The 22,123-nt window shown below is 34.0% G+C and overlaps 1 protein-coding gene across 1 annotated transcript in view; it reads right to left on the reverse strand.

Moving 5' to 3' along the window:
- The window catches only part of LOC139484675 (uncharacterized), a 147,836-nt gene that overhangs the window by 29,161 nt on the left and 96,552 nt on the right, over positions 1 to 22,123 (reverse strand). Inside the window, exon 8 of the mRNA XM_071268535.1 lies at positions 5,636 to 5,783. Within this exon, the coding sequence (XP_071124636.1) occupies positions 5,636 to 5,783 (148 nt within the window). The remainder of the gene's footprint in view (positions 1 to 5,635; positions 5,784 to 22,123) is intronic.

Genomic DNA, 22,123 nt, shown 5'->3' on the forward strand with positions numbered 1-22,123 from the left:
AGAATAACATTTCTCCCAATACGCAGATGACACATCAATAATACTTGACGGTACACCCAAATCTCAAGATGCATCTCTTCGCTTACACATACACATGTTCACACCGACTGTGTCGGAGGGACACATATGTCCATGTTTTAATTTATACAAGCTCCTCATCATTGTTGTACCTCTTTCAAAAAAAAGACCGAAAATTAAACTGTGTTATATGTTTTTACAATGGCTCTCAAATGAAATGGTTATTAAGGCATGACGTCATATATAGAATGACGTCATTGTTTGGCATGTAACGTCACTAACGTCGAGCGGTCGTATTTTCTGGCATATGAAATGCAACTTTGAAAAACAACTGGCAGCAAGAGGGTTATTATGTTGAACTTGCAAGTTGCAATTTGTTGATGAAACAGAAACACAATTTAACATCCGACTTAAAAAAGAACAATCGGTCATTTTATACAAAAAAAAAAAGGAACTGCCCAATCACATGACATTTTTTAAGAGCTGGACGTGATTTTGAAAGCGTCTCATTTCAAATCATTGAGAAAATCCAAAATTGGGATACACAAGGAAGAGAGATAGAGAGAGAGATCTTGGATGCATCAATCACGAGCTCTTGAAACTGATGGACTTTATGAGAGAGACGAAAAAGATTAAAAAACAAATCAAAACAATAATCTTGAAATCATGCAAATTAATTTATAGAAATTCATACAATTTTTCGACTATCAATAAATATGTTAAACTTTTACTCAAACGTTATGTATTTAAAGCTAATACGAGGCAGGCATTACCTGTAAATGGGGACGAAGTCTGTATGAATTATGTTTTTGTAACTTAAATATTTGTTAAAAAAAGAAACGGGAATACCGTAACGTTTCCGATTTTAGTTCTGTTGTTAGGGAGGTCAGTTGTGACGTAATTTAAGTTATGACGTCATATACAATGTAAACAAAGAAACGCTATCATCAGGTAACGTTTTTTTCATATCAATGAATTATTAAAAATGAAATTGGTCTGGCGTTCCTTCCTATTTTATACTAGACTGATAAGGCAGCAACCATTTGATTTTCTGGGGGGGGGGGCTATGTTTTTTTTTTTTTTTTGAAAAAAAAGTTTGTTTCCAGTTTTTGGAGAAAAAAATAATTTGTTTTCGATTCTGAGAAAAAAATTGTTTGTTTCACCCTCAGCTGAATTTGTCCAGAAAAAAAAACCATAGCCCCCCCCCCCCCCCCCCCCCCCCCCCCCCCAGAAAATCAAATGGTTGCTGCCTAAATATATATTTTACTCAAAGTTTCATACAAACGAGACCGGAAAAAGGAAGTACATTGTAGATTTCTGCGCAGATGCGGGAATTCAAAACATGACATCAAAAAAATTGAACGATTTTGAGTTCATTAGTACAATGAAAATTTCGGTAAAATTTTCCCGATTTTAAAAAAAATAATTTTTTATTGATTTTTCTACTGTTATTGGGGACTTCGTCCCCATATAAACATATATTTTTAAAGAACATCAATAAATATGTTATTTTCTAGAATTTTTAGTTTTTGGTGGGGTTCGTGTTGCTTATTCTTTAGTTTTCTATGTTGTGTCATGTGTACTATTGTTTGTCTGTTTGTCTTTTTCATTTTTAGCCATGGCGTTGTCAGTTTATTTTCGATTTTTGAGTTTGACTGTCCCTCTCATACCTTTCGTCCCTCTTTTATAATTGGCAGACATGAAATATCTCTTAAAATACGTTGATTGATTATTTGTTGTTTGCTTAACGTTCAGTGGCAGGTATTTAATACATGCAATATTCAGGACGACTTCGATCTAATGAACAATAAATCTTTTGGTCATTAGATCCTACATAGTAAACAAGAGTGCACACACTGAAATGTCTCGCCTTCTTTACTAATCATTGATAGTATGTTGATAGTCCTAAATATAAAACTTTATTACAACTGTCACATAAACTTCACATTAACCAAGAAAGCCAAACATTAACCAATAAACCATGAAATTAAGGTCAAGGTCAGATGAACCATTTCAGAAAGACATGTGCAGCTAACAATTCTTTCATACAACAAATATAGTTGACCTACTGCTTTTAGTTTAAGAAAAACATACCAAAACATTAAAACTTAACACTGAGCAATGAACCGTGAAAATGAGGTCAAGGTCAAATAAAACCTGCACAACTAATATATAGATCATAAAATATTTCCATACACCAAATATAGTTAACATATTGCATATAGTATTAGAAAAAAGACCAAAACTCAAAAACTTAACAATAACCACTGAACCATGAAAATGAGGTCAAGGTCAGATGACACCTGCCAGCTAGACATGTACACCTTACAATCCTTCCATACACCAAATATAGAAGACCTATTGCATATAGTATAAGAAAAACAGACCAAAACACAAAAACTTAACAATAACCACTGAACCATGAAAATGAGGTCAAGGTCAGATGACACCTGCCAGCTAGACATGTACACCTTACAATCCTTTCATAAACCAAATATAGAAGACCTATTTCATATAGTATAAGAAAAACAGACCAAAACACAAAAACTTAACAATAACCACTGAACCATGAAAATGAGGTCAAGGTCAGATGACACCTGCCAGCTAGACATGTACACCTTACAATCCTTCCATACACCAAATATAGAAGACCTATTGCATATAGTATAAGAAAAACAGACCAAAACACAAAAACTTAACAATAACCACTGAACCATGAAAATGAGGTCAAGGTCAGATGACACCTGCCGGTTGGACATGTACACCTTACAGTCCTTCCATACACCGAATATACAAGACCTATAGCTTATAGTATCTGAGATATGGACTTGACCACCAAAACTTAACCTTGTTCACTGATCCATGAAATGAGGTCGAGGTCAAGTGAAAACTGTCTGACGGGCATGCAGACCTTCCAACGTACAAACATACCAAATATAGTTATCCTATTACTTATAATAAGAGAAAATTTAACATTACAAAATTATTTTTTTTTTTTTCAAGTAGTCATTGAACCATGAAAATGAGGTCAAGGACATTGGACATGTGACTGACAGAAACTTCGTAACATGACGCATCTATATACAAAGTATGAAGCATCCAGGACTTCCACCTTCTAAAATATAAAGTTTTTAAGAAGTTAGCTAACATCGCCGCCGCCGCCGCCGCCGCCGCCGCCGGATCACTATCCCTATGTCGAGCTTTCTGCAACAAAAGTTGCAGGCTCGACAAAAATCTGAGATGAATGGCTAAAAATTGAGATTGCCACTTGGAATTTTGGAAGAGACGATATGTTTGATAGGAAGAGACATTGGTACATGTGTAGGTCACCTACTAATTTAACATCCCCATTTCGAATGAAAATAAATATTTTTAGATGAAATGTGATGAAACAAGTATAAAATGTACTGAAAAATCATATCGCTATACAAGTATACCGTGTTTCATTTGTGTACTTTTACAGAAAATACTAAAGAAGTATTATATACACAAATGTGAAGATAAATCAATTTAGATTTACGACATAACAAGTTTTAGTGGGGTTGACAGTCGAGAAATCGGCATATAATGGAATTTCGCAACCGGCTGACATTTTTCTAAATCGCGAGTTAAGTACCTTGTGTTATATAAGGTATTTAGGAATTTTTTTCTGAGACAAGTGCCTGTGACAACAGTTGCCTTTTTATGATTATTTATTAGAAATGCGATTAGTATTTGAGGTATTCGGATGTATGAAAAAAAAGTTTATCAAAATTTCTCGAAAGTTTGCAACATTTTACATGAATAAGACTAACTACATAGTTAGTAATCACGTTAAATAAATTGAGATTATAATACTAACAAGCTTATGATTCTGTGTCATTTGTTGACAATCCGTTTTAAGTATACAAAACATGCATTTTATTCAGTTTGCATAATTCCCGCCAAATTCGTCCTTTTGGCGCCGTCTATTGACGTTGTCAGTGCCCCTGAGTATTGTGACGTTACCATGGACCTTTGACGTTCTACACGATTTGTGTGTAGAAGCCATTAATCCTTTTGATGCTAGATTTTAAAAACTTAACGTTTCGACGTTGCAAATAGGCAATAACAATTTGACGTCGCCAGTGCCAAATTGTTTTCACGTCGTCTTTTTTTGCGTTTGTTTTTCATATTGAATTATAATTTCGTTGTTTTTTTACGCGAACGTATAAATAGTTAAAAGAAGTGTGGTAATTACGTCAATGATGAATAGAAGGAAATGTGGTAAATATGTTAATTAAGAATTGAATGCTTCTTTTTGTAAATTTATTGGGGTGTAAAAGCGTTGACCGAAGTACATTTTGTTTCCGCGCTTCATTCTAAAAATGTACGCACGGTCAACGCTTTTACAACCCTATAAAGTTACAAAAAAGAAGCATTCAATACTTATAATTACATTTTTTAGCTATGATTATGAAAACACGGATTTTATATATTTTATTATTTAATTCACCTGTGCACTTCATTGTTGGAGCACGTGTTATCATGAATGAAAAGTTGTATTGAGCAATGCAACTGCTTACGGAATAACACGTGATGTGCAGTTAGCCAATCAGAATAAAATATTATAATGAAACATACATCTAATGTAATTATTGATAAATAAAAGGAAATGTTGTAAATGCGTTGATTAATGAATAAAGGGAGATGTGGCAAATACGTCAATGATGAAGAAAAGTAGATGTGGTAAATACGTCCATGAAAGGACAATAAAAGGGTTAGACACCTTCCCCATTATTCTGTCATACATTTTTTGAAAATTACGATTTTTCTAACTTGCATTGTTTTGTTAGTTTACTGTTGCTTTTTGCAATTGCAATTGTTTCTTTTCCTTTCTCTTTTTTTTTTTGCTGCGAAATCCAACTAATTTCTATACCCCTAATGATAATTGCTCCCCCTAAAGATACGCAACCATCCGCAACCGCCACACATAAATAGTATGCGTCCTATGCATGGAGAAAGAGTAACAATAGCTTACGAAAGCAGTAGGAACGTCAACGTTGAAAATCGGAAATTATCGATGACGTCGTAATATTGTTACGTTTCTAACGTCTTGGCAATTTTGAAATTTGGTCTTGGCATTGAAAGGGATAAAGCCGGTGTCTAGGAGAACATTTAGATTTTGATTTTTTGACTGATTAAAACATGGACCATGACGTCACGTTATTCATGATTTACCCCGGCTTATTTATAATTGAATGCATCGAAGTTAATTGTAAACAATTTACATGAAAAACATATCCAATCAAACACAAGAATTAATAATCCAATTGTTGAAACGGACATGCTGCTAGAAATAAACACAGGAATATTCAAATATGATAAATTTTGAAACACATTAATTTCATTTTTTAAAAGGACTCAAGGAAATATAACAGGCCTTTAGCAAAACAGACTATATACTTTGTTTTTCTATTATCTAGAATACTTGGAAATAACCTACGAATCATAATCTAATTGAAAATTTATTCGTCAATTACATGGAAATGACATCATCTATATCAGTGAGAATGAAAACTTAGACACATGATATGGTTCTTACTTTTCAGGACGCCATGTTTTCTACTTTCTCACCATTTTTTGAAATATGTCTTACCTCCAAGATCAACTACCATAAACATTGTCCCGTTTTTTGAAAATATGTCAATATCTTTTTTTCCCCCTTTCTCTGCTTCTTCAAGCTGACAATGTAATGTAGCTATAGGTTCTAATAAAATAGTAATTTGTCCAGCTGGTATACCTGCCTGAAGAAAAGATAAAAAAAATCAGGTACAATAAATGAACGCACCATTCGTGCAACTGGCAATATGTATGTAACTCTATCTATTGTGTGTCAGACTCGGCCATTGGAGATAACAGAAATTGTAAAATATAAGACTAGTTACAATACAAATACCGTTGAACTAAAAATATTTAAAGATTTGTTAAACCTATGTCCTAGAGGTCTCCATATCTTATATGTGTTTTTGAAATTTTACATTCATTACTAAAACACTTCAGATGAGATCGTCTTACTTTGTATAGGCGCTAGTGCTTGTGGTGGGAATGGGACGGCCGAAAGGGACAGCATGTTGTGGTTTACCATCTTTGCCGCAAGTTTATTGTTTTCTACTTATGTTAAGTTAATATAGAGATCCATTTTGTTACACCTTGCGATCAATTTACTTGGCAATCGCCAATGGCAGTCAGCAGCGTTTAAGAACATTTCACGTTTGATCCGTGCTAATTGGCAAAGCACCCGAAATTATTCAAGATCTTGCCCAATCCTCCTGTCTTAGCTTTTCGAAGACCAGCAAGTCTGAAAGACTTATTTGTAAGAACTGACGTCTCCTAAAAAAAGCTGTTCAGCTGCAAGATGGTGCAAGGCTTGTGGTAACAGACGCTGTCTGACTTGTCAAAAAATGCTAAATACTCAAACATTTACTTGCCACTCCACTGGTCTGTGTACACTATATTTTGTAATGTAACTTGCAAAACCCAGAATGTTATATACCTTCTTTAGTGTTGATTTGGCATGCAGTATGTTGGCGAGACACAACAGCCATTCAACAAACGCATGAATGGTCATCGAAGTGACTACACTTGCAACCCGACCTCCCCGTAACTCTTCATTTGAGATCACCTGGGCACGCTCAAGTTGATCTCAAAAACCTTAACCATCACAATCATAGACCACAACGAGGGTTGGTCGAAGGCCAACATCGTGGTCGGTAAACATTTTGGGTTAGAACGCGAAGGACAGTTTTGCCAGAGGGCATACATGCAAAAACATAGAATGAGTCACTCATTTTCCTGTCATCAGGTCCGAGACCACAATTATTTCCTAGTGCATTTCCTTTAGACAAACAATGGAAATTAAAAAAATCCCACCTGCGCTTTCTCAATAAAAGTTTTACAGTGTGTTGTACTACTTTTGGGACAAATACATCAACATTATAGAAAACTTCATCGGCTCTTACTCAAAATATGGACAATTTTATGTTAAGGGGTCTTGAAATCTTTTAACTGCTTCCGAAGGTCTAATTTTTAACCTTTTATAACTGGAGCAAATCACTGCTTTACTTTAAAATTCATAACCCAAATTTTTTGACAGTGTCATTTAATCCCCAGACTTGCAATTTGAGGCATGAAATACGGAGAAATACATTTGGAAGGGGTATAAAAAAAAATGGTCAAGTAACACACTGTCCACACTAGGAACTATTTTCGTGGACAACGAAAATCAAGGGACGATAATTGTGGTTTCAGACCATCACTGTTGTTCCTATCATCACTTGTTTCCTGTAACTCCGGCTTCCGTACTGGACGTAGAGTTTTAAGGATTTTTAAAAATGATACCAGTTTAAATTACAGAGCTCCATTCATTTGGGATGGATGTACAAGTACGCAGTCACGTTCAATTATTTTACCTTAGTAAATAAAATACTACTTATTTTTTTATTCATTATTAAACTGTAATTTATTTGGGAGGCTTAAACACGCAGTCTCTGTTCAAATGCGCATCTGGTGCAAGAAAATTGGTACCGTTAATTTTATTACTACCACAGGGTCGATGCCTCTGCTGGTGGACTATTAGACCCCGAGGGTATAACCAGCCCAGTAGCCAGTACTTCGGTACTTGCATGAAAATACGGATTTTTTGTGCTATTAAAATTTGCTGTTACAAAATATTATAAATTATTATAAATTAAGGAATGTATCTCCCTCATGCAAAGCTCTGATTCTATCACGGATTTGGCTATACTTTTGGACCTTATGGATTATAGCTTTTCATCTTTTATATAAGATTTGGATTTCAAATATTTTGGCCACGAGCATCACTGAAGAGACATGTATTGTCGAAATGCGCATCTCGTGCAAGAAAATTGGTACCGTTAATTTTATTCTACCGTTGTCAAATTCGGAATATTATACCAACTTAGATCGGTTAGGCTTTTTTTTGGACTATTTTTCCACGCAGTTGTTGTTACATCTTAACTGTAGTCACTTTTGGTATTTTAGAGTTGTGCGAGTTCATATCGCAAATTACTTTTTTTTATTTTGTCATATCTTTGCAGTCTTTACGTCGTGTTTGGAAATTTTAAAGATGTACCAGCGTCTCTGATGTTTGCTTTCATTTGGTTTTTTGTTGGTGAAAAAAAATCAAGATTGTGATAGTTTAATAATTAGAATAGATTGACATGATTCATTTTACATCTGATGAAGAATATCTGTTATCCGAAATATCTAACATTTGTTCATTTTACTGTTATTTTATGGTGATGTTGTACCCTTTAAGACGTGCTATATATTATATTTTGTAGTGTACTGTATCATAGTTATATGATCAATCGCCCCGTAAGATTTATCGTTGACTATTATTCACTCATTATATTATATGTTATTCAGGTCTCAGACAGGGTATATACTGTGACATTCCCGGCTTAGAGTTTATATCCCCTGAGGCGAAGGCGAAGGGGATATAATCCCTAAGCCGGGAATGTCACAGTATATACCCTTTCTGAGACCTGAATTTTTGATTTTAAACATATTTTATTAATTAAAATATGAAAAGGATTGAGCAACAGGCACAGCCTATAAAAGCTCTCTCCATATTACATGTTCAAGGTATAATTCAATTATAACAACTGTATTAAAATAATGCAATATACATGTAGTGGGACATGCATGCTACTTATGAGCACACACGAGCAAATATATGTTTACAGTGTTACTTACTAAATGCAAAGTATATTTAAATATATAGGCAATTACTCATCATGTATTCAAGAACCTTGAAACATGCAAATATCCTTTATAAGTGATTAGAAATATATATATATGGCTTGAAAGAGACACTAAGCTTGCTTAGTGGATTAATTGAATTAATGTTTAAGTGGAGGAAAAAAAATAAAAAATAAAACTAAATGAAACAAAAAATAAGTTAGTTTCAAACAAAACGTTGAGTGTCACTGATATATTTATGAACAGATTTAAAAATAGCAATATTCATATCATATGAAAATAATCTGTTTCCAAAAAGTAATAATTCAATATTTATATCAACATTATCAGCAATGGAGTTAATGGAATCAAGAAGGATCTGTCTTACATCATTTTACTTAGGGCAAATGAAAAAGAAATGTTTGTTATCCTCAACAGGGTGATTACAGTTTGCACAAAAAGTGTTCTCGGATAAGAATTAATTAAACAGATGAGATTTTAGGTTGCTAGCATTATTTCTGAGTTGACAATGACTTATATTAAGTTTTCTTATCCCATAGTTGAAGGGTTTAAATATATCATCAGTCCTATAAAACTTTTCCAGTCCACTTCTAAATATACCCAAACTTGGGGATTTTTGTAAACTCAAAGGAAGACTGTTCTAAAGTCTTATAGTGGAAGGAATGAAACTATTGAAATAAGAGCTAGTTCTAGCAAGAGGCGGATAAAAAGTGTTATTTTCATTCCTCAAAGTATAAGGGGTTTGTCTGGGAAGATATGGCTGGACTAACTCATATAAGTATGCAGGTGTCATCCCATTTAATATTTTATAGAATAGTACAAGCTTATGTTTATTACGTCTATTCTCCAGAGTTTCTAAACCTAATTCAATATAAAGTTTTTGTCTGGAGGAATTACGTCGTAAACCTGTAATTATTCTAGCGGCTTCTATCTGAATATTTTCAAGAAGCTCAGACTCGTGCTGGGAGCAGTTGCCCCATACAACATCCCCATACTCTAATATAGGTCTAATAAAAGCATAATAAATACGTATAAGTGAACTCCTATCTAATAAATGCTTATCTTGACGAAGCACAGATAGACGAGAGCATGCTTTTTTATAAATAATATCAATATGTGAGTTCCATGAAGCTGATGACTGAAATGTTATCCCAAGATAACAGTGAATATTTATTTTCTCTACCTCTTCCCCATTTATCCCAAAAAATACAGGTGGGTGTTCCCTTTCCCTTCTTGTAAATACAATATTTTTAGTTTTCTTAGAGTTAAATTGAACAGCCCATGATTTTGCCCAATTTGAGATAACATCCAAGTCATCAGTCAAAGAAGCAGCTGCTACAGCAGGATCATCATCTACTATAACAAATAAAGAGGTGTCATCTGCAAAAAGTCTAATATCATTAGAAATGTCATTTACTATATCATTTATATAAATAAGAAACAGAAAGGGTCCTAAAACTGATCCCTGGGGGACACCTGCATGTATACTTCTTAGAGTTGACGAAAAACCTTCTGAAACGACCTTTTGTTGACGATCTGAAAGATAGCTTTCTATCCAAGATAAGAGCTGATCATTTATGCCAGATTGTTTAAGTTTAAATAAAAGTCCTTTATGCCAAACTTTATCGAAAGCTCTAGATACATCACAAAATACAAACCTTACATCCCTCCCACTATCCATATTACTAATAATTTTATGATATATTTCAATTAACTGATTAACAGTAGAGTCACCTGGATGGAATCCAGATTGAAACTTTGACAAAAGGTTGTTACTTCTCATATAATTATATAAATGTTTAAATAGAACTTTTTCCATAATCTGACAAACAATACTAGTAACAGATATTGGACGATAGTTTAGAGCTGAATGTGGACTACCTTTTCCTTTAAAAATAGGATTAACATGTGCAATTTTCCATAACAGTGGAACCTGTTTAACTGATAGAGACATATTAAATAACTTAGTTAATGGTTTAGAAATAAAGCTAGCAATCTCTTTTAAAATTCTAGGACTGATACCGTCAGGTCCAGCTGGTTTGTTAACATTCAAGATTTTTAACTGATCTAAAATTTCTTTCTCAGTGATGACAAATTTATTTAAATGACATGGAGGAGGCTCGTTATTATCTGGAATTTCTGGTTCTGTATCAATATTAGCTATATTAGCAAAATGATTGTTCAGGATCTCTGATTTGTCCAATGGATGAATAAAAATTTGGCCATCATGTTCCAAAAAAGGGGGGGACTCTCTATTTTTAGTAAAATTTGATACAGACTTGGCAATGCGCCACCATTTACCAGGAGGAATATTTTTGTCAATAAGTTGAGATGTCAGTTTGCACTTATAATCTTCTTTTGCCTTTCTAACTAAGCTGATAATTTCGAATTTCTCTAAATTTTTTCCAGTGATCTGGATTATTTGAAGTTTTCGCTTTGTGGTGAATTCTATTACGATGTCTTATCTTGTTTCTTATTAAGTTGTTCATAAAAGGTTTATCATTTGGTCTTACTGTAATAGTTTTAGTAGGTTTAATCTATTTACAGTACTTTCGAATGTTCTGACAAAGTTCATATAAACATCATTTATATTATTTGAATTAAAAACAACATCATCCCAGTCAGTATCATTCAAACTGGTTTTTAAGACCTTCGTAATCTGCACGCTTAAAATCACGAATTTGTCTTTTAAACGAGTGTTGTTTAAAAGTTTTAAATGAAATTTCGACTGAAACAGGAGAATGAGAACTGCATATCGGTGTAAGAACAGTTACTGATTTAATTAAGTTCTTGCGATTAGTCACATATAAATCAATACAAGTTCCAGTTTGGGTTGTAAAGTTGGTAGGCTCCCAAACAACATTTTCTAAGTTTAAACGGTTAAGTAACTTTTTAAAAGAGTTACTTGTGTTTGACATCATATCACAATTGAAATCACCACAAAGGAAAATTAGCAAATTACAATCAAGTGCTTTATCTACTGACTCATTAAATAAGTCCCATATATTAGAATTAGAGTTAGGAGGCCGGTATAAGACACCAACTAAAAAATTTTCATTACTATAATTCCTCACTTCAACCCAAAGCAACTCAAGATTGCTTACAGATATGTCATTCTGTATAATAAAATGTAGACTATTTTTCACATAAATGGTCACACCTCCACCATGTCTATTTCTATCTAACCTAATAGGCTTATGAAACCCATTTAATTTAATTTGGTCATCGGTAATTGACTTGTCAAGATGAGATTCTGATATACAAATAATGTCATACTCATGTAGTTCATTGTTAATGAGATCTAACTTAAGAAGTAAGCTACACACATTATTGTGTACTATTTTCAAATTCTTTTTGTTACTCTGATCTGGACCTGGATTTTGCTCAAGACCTGAATTACACATATATTACGGATTACCCCTGACTTAATGTTATTTTACAGTGCAGATATTTGTTGACAATACATATATAAGTTGAAAAACCCAACCTAATATGTTCGGCATACGTGAAGGATTTTCTAATTTGCTGTGAACATAATTTTATCGTGTATGTAATAATTTGTAATAACACTTTGAACATAAAATTTAAGTATTAAAAGTGTATATTGCGTGATATTGTATCAAAAATGTATTATTGACCGAAGTACGTCATTATTTTCCCTCTGTGAGCCTCTGACAGTCTGATAGTTTTTGACTACGTCACATAGTACTTTATAATAACCGGTGTTGTAATGATGACGTTTTTGAGGTTCCAATTGGGGATAAAAACGTCGTATATATACCCCGGCAGTTTCCCGAATAGATACTGACATCTCTGTGTTGTTATCCAATCACAAACCTCGACACATTTGTAATCTGTAATATATATATATAATTTAGCTAATCTGTAAAAATAACATCTTCATGCCTTCTATATCATTTAATGTAGTTCGACGCTAGATATAAATTGACGTGGAAAGGTAACATCCGGTCACCAAAAGCTTAATTTTTAAGTTGCCCAATTTGTCGTGTGGTCTAGCACGCCGGTTACAGTGCATACGATTTGGTGTCTCAGTAGCATGGGTTCGAATCCCGGCAAGGGAAGAACAAAATGTGTGCGAAAGCAAATGTGCAGATCTAACATAGTTGGGTTGATGTTTAGACTAGTTTTTATATACAGAATGTACACAGCCATGATGGATCACCAGCACTGGTGATCCGATGGATAAATCTGTCGTAGAGTTGTCACTCAGTCTGGTTGAGAAGTACTTATCAATATAATTATTTCTGTGTATCTTACATGAATGTTTAGGATCCTTTACTATATATAATTACGCTGATCTGTAAAAATAACATCTTCATGCCTTCTATATCATTTAATGTAGTACGACGCTAGATTAAAACTGACGTGGAAAGGTAACACCTGGCCACCGAAAGCTTCATTTTTATGAAGCCCAGTCGGTCAAGTGGTCTAGCGCGCCTGTTACAGTGCAGACGATTTAGTGTCACGATATCTCAGTAGCATGGGTCCGAATCGTGGCAAGGGAAGAACAAAATATTTACGAAAGCAAATTTACAGACCTAACATCGTTGGGTTGATGTTTAGACGAGTTGTGGATATATATGTATTGTTGTTTGTTCGCTAAAGTACGATGGTATTTGACGCTTAAGTACGGTGGTGTATTACACTAACGTGCGGTGGACCAACAAAGTTTAGAAAACTAACCACATAATTTCTACTAAAAAGATAAGTTAAGTGTAAAAAAATCTATATTTCCTGTATAATGATTCATATGTATCAATTCACTTACTTCAAACAGAAGCAAAATACCTTTGCATCTATAGTAAAATGGTCGACTGCAGGGCACAAGTACTTCTTCCAGCACCCGAAAAAAAACATATTTGCTTCAGCAGACACAGTCCGATTTGGTTTAAAATAATTAAGTTTGGTTTAAAATAATTAAGTCATAAATATTTGGTTTACAAGATGTTGATCAAATATTCTTATAATTTATCTAACTCTAACAGCATGCACATTTTTGGTTTGTATAAAAGACTGAAAACGTCATAATCCAACTGCGTTTCTTATGTCTATAGTTTCGCGGACCATCGGACATTAGCGTACGGAGGCATCGCACTTTATATATAATTAGCGAAGACCATCGCACTTAAGCGTGACCGTGGTACTTTAGCGTCCCCATCGCACTTTTAGAGTCCTACATATATATATATCACAGTAGCATGGGTTCGAATCCCGGCGAGGGAAGAACCAAAAATTTGCGAAAGCAAATTCACAGATCTAACATTGTTGGGTTGATGTTTAGACGAGTTGTATATACATTATGTACACAGCCATGTATCACCATCATTGATGGCGATCCGATGGATACATCTGTTGTAGGGTTGTCACTGACTCAGACGTACTTATAAATATAATTATTTTCTGTGACTGTATCTTACATTCATTTGTAGGATCCTTTACTATAGATAATTTAGCTGATCTGTAACAATAACATCTTCATGCCTCATATATCATGTACTGCAGTACGCCGCTAGATTAAAACTGACGTGGAAAGGTAACACACGGCCAGCGAAAGCTCTTTTTTTGAGAGCCCAGGTGGTCGTGTGGTCTAGCGGGACGGCTGCAGTGCAGGCGATTTGGTGTCACGATATCACAGTAGCATGGGTTCGAATCCCGGCGAGGGAAGAACCAAAAATTTGCGAAAGCAAATTTACAGATCTAACATTGTTGGGTTGATGTTTAGACGAGTTGTATATATAAAGTAGCTACAACAGAGTCTGAATATTTAAACATTGCGAACAAACGGCCTTTAAAATGTAATAATAATACAGGTGGCTCGGGAAAAACATTCTAAACTAACTAAGATCTTTACCGAGCCACCTGTACTGGCTTTCCGTAGGCCCAAAAGCCGTATAGACCTGCTGGTGAGAGCTGATTTATCCTCTCAAGCAGGCTCTTCATCTATGGGCTCTTGCAAGGGTTGCGGAAACAAACGATGTCTGACTTGCAAACAAATACTGGATACCCAGACTTTTAACTGCCACTCCACTGGCACAGAATACACCATATTTTGCAATGTTTATTACAAGACTTCAAATGTTGTGTATCTCTTACAGTGTAAATATGGTAAACAGTATGTTGGCGAGTCAGAACAGCCGTTTCACAAACGAATGAACGGCCATCGTAGCGACTACCAATGCAAGCCAGACCTCCCTCTCAGTAGACATTTGAGATCCCCTGGCCACACTAAGGCAGATCTCAATCGACTGACCATTTAAATCATTGACCACAACTCTGCTTGGTCTAAGGAGCATAGACTTGCTCGGGAAAGAATTTAGATAAGAAAATTAATAACTTTGGCACAACATGGGATAAATGAAAAGATGTAGTTCGACTCCGTGTATTGCTTCACATTTAGGTTATATTACTTATTATTACAGTCTCTGTTTCTTTTTCTTAACCTTTTTGATTTATTAAATAAATTTGTTGAAGATACCAATTTAAATTGCTTAATTTTTTGAGGGATGTATAAGTACCAAGCCACGTTCTTCTAGTTATACTTAGTCAAAAATTATTATTACATTTTAACGGACGTTTGTTCGCGATGTTTAAATATTAAGACTCTGTTGTAGCTACTTTACTCTGTCAATCTCAAATATTTTAAAATCTAGATCGTTCAGTGTTGTCTATTTGGTAATTTTACAGACGTTATCATGCTTATAAATGTTATACCATCATAATTGGCGTTCCCGATAAAGTTTTAGAATTGTGCTAGTTCAAATCGCACGTTATTATTTGTATTTAAAGCATATATGTGAGCTCTCTGTTGTAATAAGCCATATAACCTACATGTATGTCATGTTCAACAAATTTTTAGAAAGGTGCAAACGTCTTAACTGATGTTCGGTCTGATTTTTTTATAGTATAAATTCCAAGATGTAGTAAAATTTTAACCTAAGAAGACTTAAAGATGATTCATTTAGCATCAGAATCTGACTGACGAAGGATATCTGTTATCCGAAATATTTATAAATAATTACATTTATAGTTACCTTTTTTGTATTTGGAGTTGTTGTGTACACTTTTTTAGGCGTAGAGCCCAGGTGGTCGTGTGGTCTAGCGGGACGGCTGCAGTGCAGGCGATTTGGTGTCACGATATCACAGTAGCATGGGTTCGAATCCCGGCGAGGGAAGAACCAAAAATTTGTGAAAGCAAATTTACAGACTTAACATTGTTGGGTTGATGTTTAGACGAGTTGTGAGTTGTATATACATAATGTACACAGCCATGTATCACCATCATTGGTGGCGATCCGATGCATAAATCTGTTGTAGAGTTGTCACCGACTCAGACGTACATATATATGTTACAGTAAATAGGTGAAATTAGGAATTACATGCAATAACTAAAATTTAGGAATTACATGTAATCCCCGATGCACCTAGTAAATACTAGTAATTCCTGAAATGGCCTAGTTATTACCAGTAATTACTAATTTTAAAATGATTTTTTACACCTATTTACTAACTGTTAAAACAATGTTGTAATATGGTCAACTGATCAAAAGTTAGGGTAATACTAACTATAGAAGATCAGTGAGCAGTCTTTTTAAAAGTAATTAGCCTAAAATGTATTTTTTTTATAGGAGCATTAGCTACGAGACATAAAAAAAAATTTTTTTTTTTTTAAATCACTAATGAAAATTATATAGTGAAATTATAATTCACTTTAAGCAGTCAATCTGGATCTATTTTACTAAAAATAAGCTGAGAAACCTGCTTGATGAGTTGTGCACTTGCAAGTGAATAAATGAACCTCATTGAATACTTATTCATGTGACCTTCAATTCAACCCCTAGCTGTAGATAAGTTACCGTTGAATTCAGATTTAAAATTGTAAGGGTTTCAAGGAACCCAGTAAATTGCTTACATTTGCTGTTAGTCACAGGCTCAACAAAAATGGGAAAAAAATATTAAAATTTTCCTCCATATACTATCTTTTGTCTAGGACTGTAAGAAGCTTTTGTCCAAATTTGGTTAAAATCCAGGATGGTTTATGAAATCTATTAAATGTTTAAGAAAAACTTTTACCGGAGAGTGTATGTAATGTTAACTGGAGAAAAAAAACGAAGTCCATTTATAAGGAATATACGAAAAAGAATACTTTTTTCCATCTTTACCTCTGGATATTATCTCATTAGAATAAACAAGCTTCTGTCCAAGTTTGGTAGAAATCCAGGATATTTTGGGAAAGTTATTAAAATTCTAAAAACTTTAACCACAGTGTGAATGTAATGTTAACTTGCATAAAACTAGATTTATAAGTAAAATACGGAAATACTTGATTTTATTTTTACAAAATTTACTTCTTGAAAATTATCTTATTATCATAAGCAAACTTCTGTTCAAGTTTGTGAGAAATCTAGGATAATTTAAGAAAGTTATCAAAATTTGAAGAACTTTAAGGGGGTAGGCCTTGGTAACACCAAAATTTTCCTCTCGTTTAATTTTTCTTATATTTACCTCATTGAAAAGGTAGGGTCCATGCATCATCTGCCAAAGTCTCACGGAAATTCACCGTTTCATTTTAAGGTATATTGAATATGACCAGTTTTGGGGTACCCTACAAAACGGTCGAAAACACTAGTAGGTAAAAATCATTGAGTGTTTTTGCACATGTTGTCATTAGAAATACCCATGACTGTTAAATTGCATAGAAGAAACATATTTTAAAGTAAATCTGAAACATAATGGTAATACAAATATCCTGAATGTTAAAAAAATACAGTTTTTAATAATTGATATGACGAAAAGTCTGGCCAGTTCAGATAACACCTTTTTTTCAAATTTAGACAGAAAAAAATTGTTGTTTAATTCCTGCAAAAAAATGTTTAAACACTTGTTGGTTATTACTCTTTAAAATCACAAAATTTTGCTTTATCGAATGTCTATCATCAAAAAGAGGTGGCAAAGTTGCCTGTAAACTTTTCACAATATTTTTCAATTTTGGAATGATATCATTTGTTTTGCATGCTAAAAATGATTTTTAGGGAGTTTCAAAACTTAAATAATAACCATTTTCCAGTTTCAATTCACAAACACTACAGAGTATACACTTTTAATGTGCCTTATATTCCTTAATCCTTAATTAAGTAAGCTCTAAAATACCTACCCTTTACGTTCTTATTTTGTATCTTGAATTATAACTTTAATTTTAAAACAAAAATATCAAGTTAGTAAATAGCTGTAAAAATTACAAAAAAAAATCAGTGAATACCAGTAATCACTGAAACAACTAGTAAATACATGTAATTACTAAATTGGCTAGTAATTACAGGTATTTACTGAAATGTTTAGTAATTACGTGTAATTCCTAATTTCACCTATTTACTGTAACATATATATATATATATATATATAAAAGTCTATAAAAAGGACCAACCAGCAAATTTACTATGTACCGGATCGTCTAGAATAGGCGATACTATGCAGATAAGGAAAAAATTATATCAGTCTAAAGATTTGCACAACGGTACTGATATAAGGTGTTATTAAACGAAAATGTTGTTATAAAATCGTGTTGACAAATATTTCGGCTCAACAAATGGCCTTCTTCTTGTGTCACAAGTTTTAAAAATACTGATACACAATGTATAAGGTGTGAAAATAGATCAGGTGATAATACAGGTAAGTTTTGGTCGATTGATTTTAATCCTGAATATCATAATTTAAACAAAACACTATAAATCAATATACGTGACTGTGTATATTAACAATAAAAATAAGTGAAAACAAAACTGTTAGTATTTCTTATTGATGCCGTTTGGGTGATGTACATTAAGTTCCTTTATCCAAAAGCTTTCCCGAACCTGTCGCTGTGCATCACTCCAGTGAATGTTCTGTTCAATCACTAGAATTTTCATGCGGTTAAAGTCATCAAGTTTGTGATCTGACTGTCTGAAGTGCTGAGAGACTGGAAGAAGTGGCTTCTTAGATATATCACTCCTATGGCCATTGAGGCGTTTGTGGAAAGGCTGCTTTGATTCACCAACATATTGTGACACAAGAAGAAGGCCATTTGTTGAGCCGAAATATTTGTCAACACGATTTTATAACAACATTTTCGTTTAATAACACCTTATATCAGTACCGTTGTGCAAATCTTTAGACTGATATATATATATATATATATATATAAGTACGTCTGAGTCAGTGACAATATAAGAACGTCTGAGTCGGTGACAACTCTACAACAGATTTATCAATCATATGTATATACAACTCGTCTAAACATCAACCCAAGAATGTTAGATCTGTAAATTTTTTTTCGCAAATATATATATATGAGTCTGAAAGATTGTGTAACAATACCGATAAATAGAAGGAAAACAAAACACTAAAAAGTGTTGAATATCATCGCACAAAGATGGAAAAACTGAACAGATGATATAAATTATACAATAATTGCAAATATTTCGGCTCAACAAATGGTCTTCTTCGGTGATAAAAGTTTTAACAATACTGATATATAATGTATAAGGTGTAAACATAGATCAGTAATAATACAGGTAAGTTTTGGTCGATAGATTTTAATCCAAAATCCTGAATATCATAATATAAACACTAGACTGTTAATTTAATTATTTTTTTCTATTGATTCCATCTGGAGGGAGGACACCCAGTGTTTTTATCCAAAACTTCTCCCGATTCTGTCTTTGATTATTTTGCCATGTACAATCCTGTTCGATCACAAGGATCTTCATGTGATCAAAATCTTTCAGATTGTGATCTGGTACCCTGAAGTGTTGGCTGACAGGAATATACGTTTTTTTGTGAGGTCACTCCTGTGGCGATTAAGGCGTTTGTGAAATGGCTGCATAGATTCACCAACATATTGGAGACCACATCTAGGACACTCAAGAAGGTAAATTATTTTTTGAGCCGAAATATTTGCAATTATTGTATAATTTATATCATCTGTTCAGTTTTTCCATCTTTGTGCGATGATATTCAACACTTTTTAGTGTTTTGTTTTCCATCTATTTATCGGTGTTGTTACACAATCTTTCAGACTCATTTAATTTTTCCTGTTTGTGTAGTATTGTCAATTTTGATGATCCAATACCTATTAAGTTTACTGGTTGGTAGATTCTTATAGACTCTATATATATATATATAGTTGTTGTGTAGGCGTTTATATATATATATATATATATATAAAATTGAATTGAAGCCGTTATTATAAGTTATCTACGTTCATATCCGTAGATATGGATATTTTAACACCCTGAAGTACCCCAGTATACCATGAGGCGTAGCCGAAGGGTGTACAGGGTATTGAAGGGTGTTAAAATATCCATATCTACGGATATGAACGTAGATAACAAATTTATCCCCGGTCTTAGTCCGAATCGGGCGAGTTTTATGGAAATTCGGGTACAAAGTGTAACGCGAAAACAACGTTTTTTTCATTATCTAAAAAAGTTTTATTGAAATTTGGAAATTTTACATATTTTTTACGGGGTGTAGGGTACTACCTTTGGTAGAACCCTACAGGTAGTCAAATATAAGACGTTTTTAATACGGAGACAGATAAACTGGATTGAGTCAAATGTGGCGCTCAATGTTGTGAGCGTTACGCCATAGATGGTGTGACGTCAACGTTGGTAATTTGCATAGCTAGAAAAGTAGTCCCATTCTTTGAAAATGTGGCAGTCAAGTGATGCATTTAATGAAATGAGTGTAAATGATCGGCATAATAGGACAAACTCGTTAATGAATTAAATATTTAATTACAAATAGTTATCAAAGGTACCAGGATTATAATTTAATACGCCAGACGCGCGTTTCGTCTACATAAGACTCATCAGTGACGCTCAGATCAAAACAGTTAAAAAGCCAAACAAATACAAAGTTGAAGAGCATTGAGGACCCAAAATTCCAAAAAAGTTGTGCCAAATATGGCTATGGTAATCTACTCCTGGGCGTAAGAAAATCCTTAGTTTTTCGAAAAATTCAAAGTTTTGTAAACAGAAAATTTATAAAAATGACCATATAATTGATATTCATGTCAACACCGAAGTGCTGACTACTGGGCTGGTGATACCCTCGGGGACGAAACGTCCACCAGCAGTGGCATCGACCCAGTGGTGTAAATAGTTATCAAAGGTACCAGGATTATAATTTAATACGCCAGACGCGCGTTTCGTCTACATAAGACTCATCAGTGACGCTCAGATCAAAACAGTTAAAAAGCCAAACAAATACAAAGTTGAAGAGCATTGAGGACCCAAAATTCCAAAAAAGTTGTGCCAAATATGGCTAAGGTAATCTACTCCTGGGCGTCAGAAAATCCTTAGTTTTTCGAAAAATTCAAAATGTTGTAAACAGAAAATTTATAAAAATGACCATATAATTGATATTCATGTCAACACCGAAGTGCTGACTACTGGGCTGGTGATACCCTCGGGGACGAAACGTCCACCAGCAGTGGCATCGACCCAGTGGTGTAAATAGTTATCAAAGGTACCAGGATCATAATTTAATACGCCAGACGCGCGTTTCGTCTACATAAGACTCATCAGTGACGCTCAGATCAAAACAGTTAAAAAGCCAAACAAATACAAAGTTGAAGAGCATTGAGGACCCAAAATTCCAAAAAAGTTGTGCCAAATATGGCTATGGTAATCTACTCCTGGGCGTAAGAAAATCCTTAGTTTTTCGAAAAATTCAAAGTTTTGTAAACAGAAAATTTATAAAAATGACCATATAATTGATATTCATGTCAACACCGAAGTGCTGACTACTGGGCTGGTGATACCCTCGGGGACGAAACGTCCACCAGCAGTGGCATCGACCCAGTGGTGTAAATAGTTATCAAAGGTACCAGGATTATAATTTAATACGCCAGACGCGCGTTTCGTCTACATAAGACTCATCAGTGACGCTCAGATCAAAACAGTTAAAAAGCCAAACATCATGGATAATCTACATGATTTCAATATTTCACAAGGAGCAATCATGGAACTAAGGAAAACTTGCGTGAAGTTCCCCGGGATAATGGTTAGCAACGTCCGGGGATATGGGTTAGCAACACCCAGGGGCTATGGGTTTTGTAACGACGTGCGTTAACCAATCAAAATCCTAGATATATACTAAGCCGGGGATAATATCTTTTAATAATTTTCTCTTTTGGAAAATGTTGTTTGTGCTGTTTTTAGACACTTCTACAACGAACTTTTTTTTACATGCACACGTATAAAAATTGCGATTCTTATCCAACGCAATCATAGGTTTGAACATAGTTATCAATTTAGACTCGGTTCTATTTTTTCGTTTGGGCTTGTATCATATTTTCCCT

The sequence above is a fragment of the Mytilus edulis genome, chromosome 8 (genome assembly GCF_963676685.1).
Source record: "Mytilus edulis chromosome 8, xbMytEdul2.2, whole genome shotgun sequence".
NCBI classification, from domain to species: domain Eukaryota; kingdom Metazoa; phylum Mollusca; class Bivalvia; order Mytilida; family Mytilidae; genus Mytilus; species Mytilus edulis.